Raw genomic sequence first — 19,622 nt, forward strand, 5'->3', positions numbered from 1 at the left:
TATGAAGCACTAAGAGGCAATTCAAGGACTAGAAATTTGGGCAATATTTTCTCTAGTAAAAATTACCTCATTCAGATATTTTAAATGGAAACTTTAGCTTTTACAAATTTTTTAAAATTCTCATTGTCTGAACAAGGGCATATGACAGAGCATCTGCATGAAAGCCTAACTTTGATATTGAATATAGGAATAGAAACGAAAGGAATCATGTGTCATTTTATTGACCTGATTTTTGCTGGGCCAAATGAAGTAGAAAAAGGGAGGAGAAAATATATAAAGCAGCAAAATTCCTTTGAGTATGTGGACAAGTGAAATATATTTTTTGGGGTAGAACATCTTATTGCTAAAACAGCAAACTGAAGATATCCAACACTGGGAGACTTGTGGTATACTAGCTAAATATAGTAACTAATAATAGATAATAATGTAATTGTGCTTATTGTGCTTAGTCGCTCACTCATGTACAACTCTTTGAGACCCCCATGGACTGTAGCCCGCCAGGCTTCTATGTCCATGGAGATTCTCTAGGCAAGAAAATGGGAGTGGGTTGCCATGCCCTCCTCCAGGGGATCTTCCTAATCCGGGGGTTGAACCAGGGTCTCATGAATTTCAGACGGATTCTTTCCCAGCTGAGCTACCTGGGAAGCATAAGAAGTATAAACTCAGATAGATTAATTCATTCTTCAAATTCATAACATGAATTTGATAAAATTTTGATAAAGTTTGGTATATAAATTACACACATGTAATATGAGAATAAATTATTTTGTCTTTAGAAATGTTTGACCTTTTTTCCTCTGGCTTATATATGCAATTGGCGTGCAAAATTCAAGTGATAGATGTATGTTGTATTAAAAGGAAATAAGGGAAAGGTTGATTGAGGCTATTCTATAATTTCTCCCATCACTTTTTATGAAAGTTGTAATAGAACTTTATAATAGAACTTTCAGAGTTTTTGAGATTTAATTAAAACTTTTAGGTTAATAACCCAATATGGATTAATTTTCTATATATATTTCAAAAGACAGTTCTATCAAGTGAAGAAAAAAGAGAATACCAGAATCATCAGGAAAAAATAGCATAAAACAAGTTTATGATTCTTTTAAAACTACTCTAAGCATATTTTCACTTTATATTTTTTGCCTCATTAATATATTTATTATGAAACTTTAAATATATCTTAAGAAATTTAGCTTTTCTTTTTTAGAGTTTTGACCTGTTTTACTTAAAATGGTACATGTTCATTATTAAAAAATCAAGTTATACTCAAGAACAAAACAACAAAAAACCCCAACTCAATTAAAAAATGGGCAAAGGACTTAAATAGGCACTTCAACAAAGAAGATGCACAAATGTTCAATAAATACATTCACCATCATTAGTGAGAGGGAAATAAAAATGAATCCACAAGGAGATACGACTTCATAGCTACTAGGACGGGTTATTCTAAAAAAAATAAAATGCAAGCATTGGTGAGGATGGGGAGAAATTTAAACCCTTATACTTTGCTGGTGGGAGTTTAAAATTATGTAGGCTCAGTGTAGTGGAAAGTGGTTTAACAGTTCCTAGATACTGGTAATGATTACACACCATTGTAAATGTGTTTCATGCCACTGAATTATACTACTGTTAAAAAACTTGAATCAAGTAATAAGCAACCACAAAGACGAGATCAACAAATGGTTGGTTTTAGATCCAGCTTTCTAGAAGGAATCATGTTAATATTTGGTAGTCATTCTAATACCTTATTTTGCACATTGAACTGTTTGTTGTGAGATACTTCAGAAATTATCTCTGTAAAAAGTGTAGAGAATAATATAAGCAACACTTAAGGACATGGACGTGCTGAATTGTTTAACATGAGCTGTGGCCTAGGCCTGAGAAGGGGGGCTGTGTGCCTGCAAAATTAACCAGCCCGAGCAGGATGTAAACTTGCAGCAGTGGCCTTCTGTAAAAGGATCTAACCAAGTCAAATTAGACAGAAAAAGGATCACCGAAGAAAACTGGGAACCGAGAAAAGCCAGAGGTCACATCATTAAATGTTTCTGTGATAAGCATCCTTATTCTCTGTTTATGTTATTTGATAGTATTGTTTATCTTATTTTGGTCTAATTCTAAAGGTTGTTGTGTTTTCCTTTTATTTCTATTTCATGTGTTTCTGGATATAACATTACAAAAGAATATTGGTAATATGTATCTGCTTTTATAGGTCACATTGGTATTTTTTAACAAAAGATGTAATAACATGCAAGTTGAACAGCCCACTGTAAATTAAGTTTAAAAGTCAAGGGGCACTTTGTTCTAGTTTGAACTCCGTCATCACCTTTTTTTGTAGTATTAGACTATAACACCTTAATTTAGGGGTTGCTTCCAAGATGGCACAGGGGTAAAGAATTTGCCTGCCTATTCTAAAGAAAATCCCCTGGAGTAGGAAATGGCAACCCACTCTGGTATTCTTGCCTGGAAAATTCCATGGACCTGGAGGTCTACAGTCCATGGGGTCACAAAGCGTTGGACACAACTGAGCACACAGCACAGCAGAGTTAATGTAGAGTTGGAATATTGAATAAAATGATCCAAATGAAATAATTTACCCCACCTCCTCAATTTTCCATATTATTTCCATCCAGTTTTACGTATTCTTTAGTAAGTATGAATAAAGAATGTCTGAATTTGTAACCTTGCTCCTGCATTTTAGCTGTGTGATTTCCCTAATTTTTCTCAGCCTTCATTTCCACATCTGTAAAACAGACATGATAATAGGACCTACTTCATACGTTTGTTATGAGAATTCAGTGAATTGATACAGAAAATAAGTTCTTAACACAAAATAATATATAAGCTGCTTTTATTATTGTGCTGTGATGATGGTATTTCTACTATGTATTCAACCCTAGAATGAATATTAATGAGAGCTAGTAATGTGACATACTTCCTTATCTTAAAGAATTTATTTATTCAGAGACAATGTCAGAAATCTGAATTTACAGGCCTTTATGAATGGGAAGCCCTAGTCAAATGGCCCTTCTAACTCACCTGGCCCTGAAATAGATCCTCATAAAATTTCTGTAATAGACTCTAAGTTGGTTGGAATCAGAGAAAAAGATACCAGAAGACTTGAGAGGAAAGAACTGAACTGAGCCCTGAAAGAGATAGGGTTTGCAAAGGCTGTTGTGGGGAGGCGGGGGTGGGGTGGGGTGGGGTGGGGCACATGGGGTTGAGGGCAGAGGAGCACAGCTCCTCAATACCTTCCCCTCCACCCCCCAACCCCCATAACCCTGCTAGGAAGGCTGTCTAGCCTCTGTGTGCTTTATAGCCTCTCTCTGCATTCCTCGTGACATCACACGGCTAGAGTTTGCCAAATCAGGGATTTAAACTCTGGTTCTCCAAAGCCGTTCTTAGTTCCATGCTAGGCTGCTGCTTTGATAATTGCAGGTTATATTATTCTATACCTTGTCCAGTTGGCTGCTGCTTAATATCCTATTAGGTTTTAGTGGATGATTTTTGTTTGCTTGTTTTTAATGATACTTCCTTTTGCATTTTCCTATCTGCATATATGCTGAATGGTATGTTTGCTTTTTAATTTAAAATTTGCTGATTTCTTATTTCTTGTAACTTAGGGGTAATGGCTTTGCTGAGGCCTCTTCTTCTGGATGTGGTCCCAACAATTCAACAGACTGCTGCTTTGGCTCTGGGGAGACTGGCTAATTATAATGATGACCTGGCAGAAGCAGTCGTGAAGGGTGATATTCTTCCACAGCTTGTTTATTCACTGGCAGAACAGAATGTAAGAATTTTTTAAAACCACAGTTATATGATTTTTGTTTTGGATTTTAAAAAAATTGATAGTTTGGGTACAATTGCAAGTGTGTAGGCATAGAATCATTAGGATATTAATACAACCTTCAATTCTTTGAACTACACACAATAATACCTTTAGGGTGTTTTACTTTGGGGCTAATAGACAGCTTTTCTGCATTACTGTTAGTATAGGAGAAAACATATTAAAGTTTTTAATGGAATTATACACACAGCAGTACTTTTATATATGGTCTTATTCAAGTTATAGGATCAGTCTTCGAAAGATGTATGGCACCCTGGGCAGATAAGTTACATACAGTAGTGTTGTGTTATTCGCTCAGTCCTACTCTTTGCGACCTCATGGACTGTAGCCCGCCAGGCTTCTCTGTCCATGGGATTCTCCAGGCAAGAATACTGGAGTGGGTTGCCATTTCCTCCTCTAGGGGATCTTCCCAACCCAGGGATCGAAACCAGGTCTCCTGGGTTGAAGGCAGATTCTTTACTGTCTGAATCTAGTTAATAGGCAATGGAAGAGAGAGCTTTGAAGCAAGGAGGAAGAGAAGCATTTGAAAGCAAGGAGAATGCATGTAAGGGAAGGTTTGACAAAGCATTTTTTGCCAAGCATGCAAGCATGTCAAGCCTTTTAAAGGTCATCTAAGAGTGCTTCCATTTTTTCCCCATCCTGTCTGATTCCCTTTATGTTCCTAATAATAGTTAAGGATCTTCCTCTAGGTAGGGTCTTCGCCTATTTGTTCCATCCTGCTGATTTATCATAACCTAGGGATGTATCTTTCTTGACATGTCTTTAAGATTAAATTATCTTTCTTACACATGTGTAACCAGAGGACAAACAATTCAATCAAAAAACGGACAAAAGACTCACACAGACATTTATCCAAAGAAAACGTACTAAGAGCCAAGATGAAAAAGTACTCAATGGCATTAGTCATTAGGAGATGAAAATCAAAACTGTGAAGAGCCAGCATTCTACCTACCAGGATGGCCATAACAAATAAAAGAAAGAAAAAAAAAAGGAAAATAGCAAGTGTTATTGAAGATGTGGAGAAGTTGTGTACAGTGGCACAGCTGCTATGGAAAACAATTTGGCAGTTCCTCAGTAAGATAAACATAATTACTATATGACCCAGCAGTTCTACTCCTGGTTGTATTTCCAAAGGAATTGAAAACAGGTGTTCAAGCAAAACCTGAACACAAATGTTCATAGCAGCATTATTTACAATAGCCAAAAGAATGACTAGATAAAGTAAATGTTATATATCCATACAATGGAATATTATCAGTTATAAAAAGGAGTGAAGTACTGGTACATTCTACAACATGGATGAACCTTGAAAAATTTATATTAAGAGGAAGAAACCAGACAAGGCTACATATCGTATGATTCCATTTATATGAAGTATCCAGAAAATGCAAATCCATAGAGATGGACACAGATTAATGATTGCCAGGAGCTGGGGGAAGAGGAGAGTGAGAAGTGGCTACTTAATGTAGGGGATTTCTTGTTGGAGGAATGAAAATATTCTGGAACTGGATAGGTATGGTTGCACAACATTATGAATGCACTAAATGTCACTGAATTGTACACTTTAAAATGGCCAATTTTTTTTTTTTACAAAATGAAATAAAATTCTAATTGCTTTAAAATGTGCCTTTTTTTGTTTGTTTCAAGATTGGAGAGTCATTTGCTAATGACTTTTATCTCTAGGAGGAGTTAAAGAAATTGTATTTTTCTTGTAGGCGTTCTTTCTATCATCAAGTGCTTGGACTCTTAGCTCCTCTGAGGGCAAGGTCTGTGTTTGATATCTCACATAGAAGGTTCTCTAAGGTTTTCTAAGTGTGAATGAGTGGCCATTAGTTAAAGCAACAGGGCACATGTGAGGAGAAAGTGAGAATGGGAAGCATCTTCACAGGCTTCTGTCTCCTTCCCCTTCCAGGCCTTTAACCCATTTCTCACATGAGATTTAATCTCTTCTCTATGGGTACAAAGTCCTCTGGTTTGGTTTTTCCTCCCTTTTCCCTCCAGGTTTTCTTTCCTTCCTTCCTTCCATCCTTTCTTCTTTCTCTTCTCTTCTTTTCTGGCAGTTCTTTTGGTGAGGCATTCCAGGAGAGAAGAGAGTTACAGATTTGGAGAAGCAGAAGTTAAGAGGAAGGGGGAGTGAGATAGAAGAGTATGAATTCTAGGCACTGTAGTTAATGCTAACTATTGGTGCTCAGTAAAGTGTGAATTTGAAAATTCTGCAATAAACACTCAAATCAGCTTATGGTAATGACAAGAAATGTATCACTATTATTTTTCCACAATCATGAGAAAATAATCTATGGAAAGCTACTTTAAAACTCTTCTAATTTTTGTAATGATTTAGTAGATATTTGGTTATGGACTTGTAAAATTAGACTTTGTAACAGATATTTTAATGTCTGTATATGTTGATATTTAAGAAACTAAAGAAATATATCAAATCAAAACATTGTTGCTAACAGTAGATTCCTTGTCTTTTCAACATATCCTAATTTTAAGATATAATCTGTTAAAATATAACTTTTGTATTTTCTCTCTCATATAATTTTTTATTGATTTTTAGTATTTTAGCCTATGTAAATAGAATGCTTTCAAAACAGTTGCTGTAGTCACCTAGTTGCTTTTTTTGTATACACTGTGAAGAAATAGAAACTTTATCTGATGATTGCTAAGTGCACCTCAGAGCATAGTTGTTATTTCAGGATAACACGGGACACCAGAAAGGTTAGTTGAGGTCATGCTTAGAGACTGAGGGCAAGTAAAGGAAATGAATTTGTCAGGTGACAGTTTAGTTGCATGTGCTAACAATCTAGGAGTTCCCACAGGATAAACAATACCTTTCACTTTAATGCACAAACATAAACTCCCATTATTTTATGAATCTGTAGGAAATACAATGCTTACATTTTATTTTATGCAGTTTCCAAATGCATGTTTCAGAGTAAAACATTTGAAATGAAATTAAAGATGTACACCGTTTCAGTTCAGTTAATGAACAAAAGCAATGGGGAAGCCTCAAAAAATCAAAATGATTTTGCAGGATGTTTTTCATCTTTTGTATTTAAAAAACTGCAGAGCTTTTTTTTTTTAATTTTAAATATCAGTGTCATTTTTTTATGTTTGTTGTGGTCTATTTTAACTTTTAGCTTGATTCACATTGAGTTTTGTCTATTTACCCTTGTAGCGTTTTTACAAGAAAGCAGCTGCCTTTGTGTTACGAGCAGTTGGTAAACATTCTCCCCAACTAGCTCAGGCAATAGTTGATTGTGGAGCACTGGACACACTGGTGATTTGCTTGGAAGATTTTGACCCTGGAGTCAAAGAGGCTGCAGCCTGGGCACTTGGCTATATTGCAAGACATAATGCAGGTAATGACCCTTATTATAAAATAGGATTATTAAAGTTTACATTAATGAGGTAAACCTGGTTTTGCTTACTAATAAACCATAGATATGAGGTCTTAATGATGTGTCTATACATTATGGGAGATAAGTTTTGAATGAAGGCCAAATTGTTTGGATCACAAATTCATAAAAAAAAAACAAAACCCTATACATGTCAGTCTTTATCTTAGTTAGCAAAAGAGACATTTGAAGACAGAGTGTGAAGCAGGGGAACATGGGGAGAATGAGATATTGATTGATTTAAAGACCTTGGTAAATTGGTTCTGTTACAAAATTATTAGTTTGTTACTCTCCAGGGGACATTGGGTCTTCACTCTCACTTATGGTAGGGTGTTCCAAGGTAGCCAAGAGCCATGTTGTATGAGTGAATAATGTTGAAAAGATGTGGGCATGGTAGCTTTCTAGAAAATATTTGTATTCAGCCCAAGATTGGCAGGAAGACGGAGAAAGAGAAGGAGCGCCTTTTCTTACAAACTGAGCTCAGTGAGGCCATCAAGAAGGGACCTGGGCCTCTTGTGTGAAGGTTGTGCCGATACACTTGATTGGTAAAAAGGACACAGTGAACAAAATTGCCCCCACCACTTTACAGAAGTTGCTAAATAATATGCAAATAACACAATAAGAGAATAACAGTTTTTTAAACATGTAAAAATGAAAACTTTGCTAGTAATCCAAGAACTGCATAATAAAACATCAGTGAAAGTAAAGCAGAAAAAAACCCAAGTGGTTAAGAGCACTGTGGCCTTAGCTAGAATCTGAGTTTGAGTCCAAGTTCCAGTCTTTAGTTGCTGTGTTACCTTGGACATGGCTTTTAAACTGTCTGCAACTTAACTTCCTCATCTGTAAGAAAGGTTGTACTACTTCCACATTTGTTGTGAGATTGATGAGATAGGCCAGGACATGGTAAATATTCAATACATTTAATATTATTAAAACTGAAGATTTAAGAGGGCATGATGATGTTTCTATTGACAAAGGCACTAGAAATTGTATGAACTTGTAGAAAGCCATGCAAATTTAAGCCATAAAAGAGTTTATGGTTGCTATAGAAAGCCTGCTTTGAGAATTCATCCTAAGGATAGAATCCCACAGAATGAAGAAGCTGCATTTATGCAAATTTGTAACATCAAAGCCCCCCAAATATTTGGTAGAAATTTAGGGGTTAAATTATAGAAGTTTACTTAATGGAATCTCATTCAACAGTTATGAATCCTGCATGATAACATGAAAAAGTGATTATAATGTGAAAAATTAGAAAATTATATATTACAATTGTGTGTATGTGTGAAAGTCACTCAGTCATGTCCCACTCTTTGTGACCCCATGGACTGTACAGTCCATGGAATTCTCCAGGCCAGGATACTGGAGTGGCTAGCCTTTCCCTTCTCCAGGGTATCTTACCACCCCAGGAATCGAACCCAGGTCTGCTGTCTTGCAGACAGATTCTTTACCAGCTGAGCCATAATGATATAAAAAGAAAACAAAATCTTATATGGATATAAATTACAAGCGAGTACATGTTTGTGTTACTAGGGTTATAGAATGAAGAATATTTTAAATTCATTTTCTAGATTTTTCAATGTGCATGCATGTATAAAATAATGACTACTGTTTATTGAGTAATTACTATGTGCCTGGCTCTGTGCAGTATGCATCAGGATATTATCTCATTTTGGCTGCAGATATACTTAGGGCAGGTATTACTCTCCCTGTTAAACAGAGGAGGAGAGTGGAATGTAGAGGATGCCTGAAGTTACGTTAATGGTTGAGCCAAAATTGAAATCTAAATCTGTCTGACTCCAAAGCCATATGTTAACCCTGTACCATACAGTTTGACTGTGTACTTCTTGAAAGAGTACTGAAGAAGAAATTCAAAACAGAAACAGGAAGTGGCTGTCCCATAGTTATGTTTAATTTGGTTTTTAAATGATGACACTGCTGGAGACAATAAAATGATGTAAAAATAAATCAAGAGAGGAAACTATTTGTCATGCTTAGAATGATTCAGAATTGGTACAATAAAATTGTTTCCTTAATATCTGAATTTTGGTTTTCCAAGTAGGTTCACCTTAGGACTATTGCTTAATACATGTTGATTAGGAAAACTAAGGCAGTGTTTTAAATTAGAAGCTGGTTATCATGGAGAAACTACATGAGTATATTTAGTCTTTTTTTTTTTTTAATGTCAGAGGACTTTACAGATTGTAACATGAGTATTTTAAAGGGTGATGCAAAAGAACTTTGAGGACAACTGTGCAGATACTCTGTCAGGCGGGTGCCCATAGATAACCTTTCCATATCTCCCTTTTGTTGAATCTGAGGCTAAATGATTATAGTTTATAAATAGGCTCTTTCTAAGGGATTCCATTCCAATTTCTTGCTATAATCTGGCTCCCACATGGAATTCCCAGGGTAATTTCAATATTTCACAGTCATTAGGGGCTTGGGACCCAGAAGCTCCCAGAAGGGATTACTGAATAGATTTCTCAGAAGGAAAGGGAATTGTTATCTAGTAAGCAGTAAGTCATAATTCACATCCTGAATATCAGTGAAAAGAGAAGATTTACCTTCAAATGACCTGATTTCTTTCTTGATGATCTCCTAAAAATGGAATATATTGAGATGGAAGGGATTCATTCAGCGTTTTCTTCTGGGAATTAGTGGTAAATTGTTTGATTAGGTAGTTTAAGAAATATAAACCTTAAAGGAGATACAAAAGAAATGACCTTTAAGGGCAATAGAAAGAAAACGTTTTGCGTGTAGGAAACAAAAATAAAGTAAACACACAATTATTAGAAGAGGAAATCAGTGGTCATCATCTGATGTTTCCTTATTTGAAAAATACAATTTCTAAAAGCTACTTGTACATATAGATTTTTAGGCATTGTACAGATAACCCAAGGAAACTGGAGGCTAACCATCAGAAATGGTGGTCATAGACTCTATCATGGAAATTTAATGAGACGATTTGTAACTCTGAGCAAATCGTCTCATTAAATTTCCATGATAGAGTCACCAGTTACTGAATACACACCTCTTTGAAGAAAAATAAACTACCTCTTTCTGTTTTGGGTTCCTTAAGAAAGGCTCAGACTGATTGTCGCTCTTCCTCTAACGTGCTACAGTCTCCCCCTCAGCAGAATTATTCTGGTTGCGTATTTACCTAACTAGTGTCCAATCTCCCATTATTTTCAAGAACTAGTCTTGCTTTTGGAACTACAAGGGGTGAGGCCAGAGGAACGGTGGGCTCTGCTGCCTTTGTGCTCCCACTGGGAGGGCCCAGGCCTTCCTTCCTCCCCACTCTGCCTGGCGGCCTGGCTCTAGCCTTGCACCAGTGGGTGACACAGAAGCTCCGTGGAGAAGTGCTGCCGGTGACCTCGGTGGAGTGTGTGGCAGCCGTCACAGCACTAGGGTAGTGAGGTGGGAGCAGTGGCCTGGCGGCAGCCTGAGGGAAAAAAAAAAAAACCGTGTAGGTGTTTCGGAGGAATGCTCTTCCATGTTTCGGCTAACAAGAATTAAGTTTTAAGTGTTTGTTTAGGAGCTTTAGCTAAAAACACTGTCTCTTGTAAACTTTGTTTCCTATAAACCTTTGCTGTCTCTGAGTAAACCTTGGCAAGTTCTCAGTCCTGGCAAAGTGGAATAGGTTGGATTAAGTGTCCTAAAACACTTTAATTATTAACACAATCACCCTATTACAGATGAGGAAACTGCAATAGAGAGGTTAAAGGATTTATTCTGGTCAGACGGCAGTTTATGGCAGAGCTGTTTGGCCATTACTCAGAAGCCTTCAGAGATTCTTCCTTTTTATAATGTGAGAAAGGCAAGTGTATGAAAGCTCATCACTCTTCTTCTTAAGCTCCTTGCAGTATCTGCAAGTCTCGCCAGATACTTCTGTTCTTAATTCCCAATGACTGGTTCCACATGTGTGACTATGCTGTCTCCCAGGGACCTGATTTATCTCCTTAGGACCTAAATCAAAAGAGAGACTTCCCTCCCTGCTTGGTAGTGGTCAGGAGAGGGGATGGCTGCAGCCCCAGATGAGCAGTGCTTAGCGGGCTCAGCTGATTAGGATTCCACAGAGACAGTGAGTCGACTGTGTCTTGTTCACCAAGTAGGTAACGTAAGGGAGGAATCCAGACAGAGCTGGATGGCCTGATTCTTTTCTGTGTCATTTAGAATGATGAAATGATAAAAAGAAAAAATAATTTTAAAAATCAGAGTTTTTACATATATTCTTCTTGTGCCACTCATGCCACCCATATATAAATACCAGTAGTCTATATCGTGTGGAACAGGCTTAGGTTGCAGTAATTAATTTTTTTTAAATCTACATGTTAGTCACAAATATCTGAGATAATTAGGAATTCTGTACTGTAGGTATTAGAGTAAGGAAGGAGGGGAAGAAGGGGACAAAAGGATGGCAATTCTCTGTTAAAAGCCTTAAAGACTTTAGTGATACCTGTAGATAATAAGTTGGTTTCTGTGCCATCCTTTTATAACTTATTTTATCTTGGAAGGGTTGAGGAACACATAAGCATAGAGGAAAATGATGTATATGAGATTATATGTATTATATATTACACCAGTTTTGATACTAACATTTATTTCTACCAATACTTTTCTGCTTATTTAGGTGTTGGTAAAAAAAGATGAAAGTGAAAATAAATGTCTCTTCTATGTTCTTTGGGCATAGACACCAAATGTGTTAAAGTAACATTAAAAAAAATAAATTTATTTATTTATTTATTATTTACTTTATTTTTGGCTATGCTGGATCTTTATTGTAGCACGGGCTTTTCCCTAGTTGTGGAGAGCAGAAGCTATTCTCTAGCTGCAGTGTGTGGAGAAGGCAATGGCACCCCACTCCAGTTCTCTTGCCTGGAAAATCCCATGGAGGGAGGAGCCTAGTAGGCTGCAGTCCATGGGGTCGTGAAGAGTCAGACATGACTGAGCGACTTCACTTTGACTTTTCCCTTTCCTGCATTGGAGAAGGAAATGGCAACCCACTCCAGTGTTCTTGCCTGGAGAATCCCAGGGACGGGGGAGCCTGGTGGGCTGCTGTCTCTGGGGTCGCACAGAGTCAGACACGACTGAAGCAACTTAGCAGCAGCAGCAGCTGCAGTGTGTGGGTGTCTCATTGTGGTGGTTTCTCTCGTTGTGGAGCACAAGCTTCAGCAGTTGCAGCTCCTAGACTCCAGAGCACAGGCTCAATAGTTGTGATGCACAAGCTTAGTTGCTTGGCAGCATGTGGGATCTTCCTGTACCAGGGATTGAACCCGTGTCTCCTGCTTTGGCAAGTGGATTCTTCACCATTGAGCCATCAGGGAAGCCCTAAAATAACATTTTTAATTGTAACTTTTACTCAGTGGTAACCTAATTTGTTAGTCTCTTTTAGGGTTAGTTTGTATGCTGGTAAAAAATTATATGTGAGTTTTTCTGTATTTTTATTTCTTGTGATTTTTAAAGTACAGACTTTTGATTAATAAAATCTTCTAAGCTTTCTTTGCATTTTTTTGGAATTCAGAATATGGAACAATAAAATATAATTCTGTAATCTCAGATCCCCAAGTCACTGAGAACTACAACTTTATATAAAGGCTAGCAAGTAATTTCTTTATCTCCATCATCATCATCATTGTAATTATCAAAAAGTATTTGAGGCATTTATGTGTATGTTACCATGTCTTTTGTTACTGTACAAGGTAAAATAAGTTGGCTAACATCTCACCTCTAAGATTTTATAATCTAAGATGAAAGAATTGAAACAGTGAGCATAGAAGTCATCCAGAGAGCTGACCAAATATTGAACAAAAAGGTACAATATTATCTTAAGAATATGAATAATACATTGGGTGATTTTACTTTGGCTCAAGTGAAAGACAAATTGTGAGTTATGTTTTTTACTGTGCTAGAAAGGGGAATCTTTACTTTGTTTTTAAAAATTTTGTTATATCCAGATAACTTCTGAACTCTGTTGGGCATAGATATAAAAGGAAAAAGTGACATTGATAATGATAAACACACACAACTACAATCAATTAATCTTTGACAAAGGAGGCAAGGATATACAATGAGAAAAGTCTCTTCAGCAAATGGTGTTAGGAAAGTTGGGACAACCACATGTAAATCAGTGAAGTTAGAATATACCCTCTCACCATACACAAAAATAAACTCAAAATGGCTTAGAGACAAATGTTAAGACATGACACCATGAAACTCCTAGAAGAGATCATAGGCAAACATGCTCTAATAGAACTTGCACCAATGTTTTCTTCACTCAGTCTCCCAAGGCAAATAGAAATAAAAGCAAAAACAAACAAATGGGACCTAATCAAACTTACAGGCTTTCGCACAGCAAAGGAAACCACAGACCAAATGAAAAGACAACTTACAGAATGGAAGAAAATATTTGCAAACAATGTGACTCACAAGGGCTTAATTTCCAAAACATACAAACAGCTCATACAACTATAACTCAACAACAGCAGAAACAACCAATCAAAACATGGGCAGAAGACCTCAATGTCTTCTTTCTGCAGAGAAGAAATACAACTGTCTAGTAGGCACATAAAAAAGATGCTCAATATCACTAATTTTTAGAGAAATGCAAGTCAAAATGACAATGAGGTACTACCTCACATCAGTCAGAATGGCAATTATCAAAAAGTCACAAATAACAAAATGCTTGAGAGGGTATGGAGAAGAGGGAACCCTCCTATACTGCTGGTATGAATGTAATTTGGTACAGCCATTATGGGAAACAGTATGGAGGTTCCTCAGAAAGCTAAAAATAGAGTTGCTGACTCATCCAGCAATTCCCTTCCTGGACATATATCCCGACAGAACTCTAATTCAGAATGATACATGTACCCCTCCATTCACAGCAGCATTATTCACAATAGCCAAGACATGGAAACAAATGTCCATTGACAGATGAATTGATAAAGAAGATGCAGTACATGTATATAATGGAATACTACTCAGCCATAAAAATGAATGAAATAATGCCATTTCCAATAACATGATGGACCTAGAGATTATTAAGTGAAGTAAGTTAGAAAAAGAAAGACAACTACCATAGAATATCACTTATATGTGGAATCTAAAATATGACACAAATGAAACTCTTAGATCGTAGGCAAAACACCTGTCTATGAAATAGATAAATTCACCTATCTATGGAATAGAAACAGATTCAGGGACAAGGAGAACAGACTTATGGTTGCTAAGAGGAAGAAGGTTGGGAAAGGGATGGAGTGGGAATTTGGGGTTAGCAGATATAAGCTAATGTATATGGAATGGATAAACAACAAGTTCCTGGTAATTAGGAAAATTTTAGGCATGACTGGAACAACGTTCATATGTGAATCTACTTTTTCAACTGTAAACTTTTTGGAATCTAAATACTGTAGATCGAACATTTCCAATAAAAATTTAGCAGCTAAATTGAGACAGGCTGTAAGTGCAAAATATGCACTGGATATCCAAGACTTGATGTGAAGAAAAAAGTGTAAAGTATCTCATTAAAACTTTTAAATATTGATTACATGTTGAAATTATAGTATTTTGGATATGTGTTAAACAATGTGATTATTTAAAATTTTTATTTTAAATTTATTTTTAAATTAGAGGATAACTGCTTTACAATGTTTTATTAGTTTCTGCTGTACAACAGTGTGAATCAGCTATAAGTATACTTATATGCAGGCTTCCCAGGTGTCTCGGTGGTAAAGAATCTTCCTGCCAATGCAGGAGATGCAGATTTGATCCCTGGGTCAGGAAGATCCCCTGGAAAAGGAAATAGCAACCCACTGCAGTATTCTTGCCTGGGAAATCCCATGGACAGAGAAGCCTGGTCGGCTATACTCCATGGGATCGCAAAGAGTTGAATAGGACTTAGCAAGTATACAACAAAAACAATGCATATATCCCCTACCTCTTGAGTCTCCCTCCCATCACCCCCCCATCCCACCCCTCTAAGTCATCACAGACACCAAGCTGAGCTTCCTGTTCTATACAGCAGCTTCCCACTAGCTATCTGTTTCACACATGATAGTGTATATATGTCAGTGCTACACTCTCAATTAGTCCCACGCGCTCCTTCCCCCCACCCCCGCCCATGTCCACAAATCTGTTCTCTACATCTCCGTCTCTATCCCATGATTAAAATTAATCTCAACTATTTCTTTTTACTTTTTAAGTGTGTCTACTAGAAAATTTTAAATATGTGGCTCATGTTCCCATCTGACAGTACTGACTTAGAATTCCTGTGCTGTGCTATGTGTTTTTCCGTTAAAAGGCAATGAAGTGGTGATGGTGTGGCCTCAAAAAGTCACTTAATATGCTGAAATTAATCAGTATAGCTGAATGGTGATATGTAGTAAGTTAAGGAATATGGAACTAAATATACTATTTGGAGAGAAATAAATGATGAGTCAACTTCAAGCAACCACTTACTAATATAAGGGCTGAAATATACTTTATAAGTGGCCAAACTATCAGACTTGCACATTGTCAGTGGGGCCCCATATTGATAATCCCCTTTGGAAAACAGTATTGCAGTGCTTATTACCTTGACCTATATGAGATTACCTATATTTGATTGGTCTTGACTTAACAAAAACAGCAGTTTCTGTGGCTTAATCTAAAAATATCAAGAACCTCTGAAGCAGGGCAGCTGAAGCCTGTGCTCTGGACAACCTAGAGGGATAGGATGGGAAGGGAGGTGGGAGGGGGCATTCAGGATTGGGGGGACACATGTATACCTATGGCCTGTTCATGTTATGTATGGCAAAAACCATCACAATATTATATAATAATTATCCTCCAGTTAAAATAATTAATTTTAAAAAGCCACCATTCTTCTCAGGACCACCTCCTCAGAGCATCTGTCTTAAGTAAATACACACATGCATGCACACACATACGAATGTGTATGTTTGTCTAACGTGTGAAATATGTATGTATGAATATAGGACCCATGGTAGCTAGACTCCAAGAATACCCTCAAATATCCCACATTCTGGCATTCTCACCCTGGTACAGTCCCTCCCATACCACACCAGGATTGATCTGTGTTACCACTAGACTGCAGCAGAAATAATGGTCTGCCACTTCTGAGCATGGGTGACCAGCTTTACAAGCCTTTACAATGATTTTGTTTTGGGGGTCTCTCATCACTTGCCTGGAGGGAAGCCACTGCTATGACATGAGGACCCTCAGGTAACCCAAGGAAAGGCCTGTGTTGTAAGGTCTTTGACAGCCAGCAAGAAATGGAGCTTTCTAGAACTATGTGGGTGAGCTTGGAAGCACATACTACCCCAATTGTGCCTTCAGAGATGACTGCAGGCCCCACAGACAGTGTAGTAGCAATTTCACGAGAAATTCCAAGCCTGAACCACCCAGCTAGACTGCTCATGGATTTCTGACCCACAGAAAGTGTGAGAGAGAAAATGATGCTTTAAGTCGCTGAGTTTGGATCAGTTGGTATGTAGCAGTGCTTAAATGGGCTTCCCTGGTGGCTCAGAGGTTAGAGCGTCTGCCTCCAATGCTTGAGACCCAGATTTGATCTCTGGGTCGGGAAGATCCCCTGGAGAAGGAAATGGTAACCCACTCCAGTATTCTTGCCTGGAGAATCCCATGGACAGAGGAGCCTGGCCGGCTACATAATCTTAAAGCACTGTACTTAATAATGCAAAACCCCAAACCCACAAAACAATTAAGTGTCCTGAGTTGGGGGGATGGTTAAGTAAACTATAGCATGTTTGCTCAGTGGGATATTATGCAATTATTAACACTGTTGGGGCAGCTCATCCTCAGGAATAAAAGTGGACAGTGGAGGCCCAAGGGTAACTTCAAGGAACCACTCAGAAGGAGTCATACCAAGAACTACTGGCCAGGGAGCCTTTGTATGAAAACGTCCTGTACACTTTCTAACCATCCAGTATTTTGTTTCTGTTTCCTCTCTCCTTTGTGTGTTCTCATAGAGAATTCCGCTAGGGCACAGCTGACCCTTTACTGTTTAGCCTCCTCTGTTAGCCTGAGCTCCTAGGGGCCTGAAGCAAATAACAAATGCCAGTGAAGTTTGAAGGTTCAAAGTTTAATAAAATCTTTTTAAACATCTTAAAATCCACTTAAGATTGTTTTGTTTTGTTTTTGCAGATTGTAGGTAGAGTGAAACTACAATTGTGGTTGCAATATTATATAAAGCAAGTGGAAATGTATTTTTTGTTTGGGTGTTTTTCTTTGTGGGGGGTGCTGTGCCACACGGCATGTGGAATTTTAGTTCCCTGACCAGGGATTGAATCCACATCCCCTGTGTTGGAAACACGGAGTCTTAAACTTAACCTGGATTGCCAGGGATGTCCCTAAAGCAAGTGGAAATGAATGGAAACATTTCTAGATACAAAAAGCATATTTTATAAAAAGCTGATTCTAAGTAATTTATTGTTTCATCCCAAGAGCCCTCCAGACCCTCTCTGTAGGTCTGCCTTCTTTCATTCAGCCTAGTCTCAGCTGTTGAGTAGTTATAAGTATGAAACTGAAAGTCACTAAAATCGGGGTTTTAAAAATTGCTTTATATCTTATGCTACTTATTATCTTCCAAGGCCATACCAAAGTCTGTTTTTTCCCACCTTCTCTTTTCTCTCATCTCCACTTCTTGACTTTTCCTTTCTGTATTTTGAAGCATTTTTTTTTAATGCTTGAGCCTTGTGTAAGTGGGCCATCTTTCCAGCTGATTGTAATTTTTTACTAAGGCCCCATTAACTCCAGATCAATGGCTTATTTGACTCACTTGACTTTTTAAAGGAGCTAGAATTATTTAACCTTCAAAGCATATGTATGTATTTATGTATGGATGGATGTACATTAACCTTTAATCTCTCAAACACTCAACCCATGTGTAAGGGTTAGATGGATGGTTCTGAAGATTGGGTGGAGAGAAATGGTATGGAAATGATGAGCAGGAAAAATGGCATTTGTGAGGGTGGGGGATAAATAAAAATCATAGATTCAATTTTTTTCATAATAGTGTGCAAATTCCTTCTACTTTTTCACACTCCCACATGCAATTGGAGATGTCGACTTCTCAGCTCAGAATTATAGCTCTAGTTAACTGTAAACTACAGGAGAATGTTGCCTCTCTCAGATGTATTGGTGTAGATAAAGGTTTCTTGCTAGCTGGCTTCCATGTCTGCCTCCTCCTCTTCACATCCCTGTGTAATCTGCTTCCACGTTGCACCAAAGATATATAGCAGAAGTGATGGTATGTGCCTTCTGAGCTTAGATTATGAAAGACTACAGCTTTTGTCTTGGGTTCTCTCCTTTGGATCTCTCACTCTTGGGGAAGCCTCATTGGGAGCAGCCTATGGAAAGACCCAGAAACAGCGAGGAACTGATGCCTTCTTCCAACATTCCCATTGCTGTGCTGGGAAAAGATGCTGTAGACCCAGTCAAGCCTGCGATACCTGCAGCCCTAGCTAATGGCTTGATTGCAACCTCGTGAGAGGTCACCGCCGGAACCTCCAGCTGAGCTGCTCCCAGATTCCTGACCTATAGAAACAATAAGACTATACATGCTTCCTGTTTTAAGCAGCTGAGTTTGGTGTGATGTTACATAGCAGTAGGTAACAACCCATTGTAAACAATGGGTTAGACCAAAAACTAGACAAATTCTTCTACTTTGGATTTGACATTTCTAAAGTCAAACTGGAGTATGCTGTGCTGTGCTTAGTTGCTCAGTCACGTCTGACTCTTTGCAACGCCACGGATTGTAGCCCATCAGGTTCCTCTACTGGAGTGGGTTGCTATGCCCTCCTCCAGTGGATCTTCCCAACCCAGGGATTGAACCCAGGGCTCCTGCACTGCAGTCATTCTTTACAGTCTGAGCCACCAATGGTCAGCATATAACCAGCTTTGGTGATTGCAACTTGTATTTGTTTTGACTGTGATTTCACCAAATCATGAAAAACTTGGTTGAATGGCTTGATAATGTAAGATTAACATCATAAGTTGTAGCCAAATCTTAAATCTTTTTTTAACCTGCTTTATTTCAAAAAGGTTTTGAAGTAATACAGTTATGTGTTTTACAGCCAGATGCAAAACCAGCCTATCTTTTAAACCGATAAATAGGGCAAACTAAATGCAAAGAAATAATGATTCATAATTTTATTTTTAATGAAGCAAATACTGTAAAACAAAACTTTTTGTTGGGTTTAAAAACAGTGAGTTACAAGCAGTGTTTGGAAAAATATATAGCAATAAAGTTAAAAGAAATTAGAGTCCCTGAGGTGTATGAGTTGCCTAATTACTTTTGAATTAGTGTGCTAAATGTATATACATATTTTTTCCTTTCTTTTTTCTTTTTGGAGAACCTC

The 19,622-nt window shown here is 37.6% G+C and overlaps 1 protein-coding gene across 1 annotated transcript in view; it reads left to right on the forward strand.

Annotated features, from left to right (window-relative positions):
* Positions 1-19,622, forward strand: part of SPAG6 (sperm associated antigen 6) — a 58,497-nt gene that overhangs the window by 9,303 nt on the left and 29,572 nt on the right. The window contains exons 3-4 of the mRNA XM_052651185.1: positions 3,621-3,787; positions 7,026-7,209. Coding sequence (XP_052507145.1) covers positions 3,621-3,787; positions 7,026-7,209 — 351 coding nt within the window. The remainder of the gene's footprint in view (positions 1-3,620; positions 3,788-7,025; positions 7,210-19,622) is intronic.

Source organism: Budorcas taxicolor, chromosome 13, assembly GCF_023091745.1.
Source record: "Budorcas taxicolor isolate Tak-1 chromosome 13, Takin1.1, whole genome shotgun sequence".
Lineage (NCBI taxonomy): Eukaryota > Metazoa > Chordata > Mammalia > Artiodactyla > Bovidae > Budorcas > Budorcas taxicolor.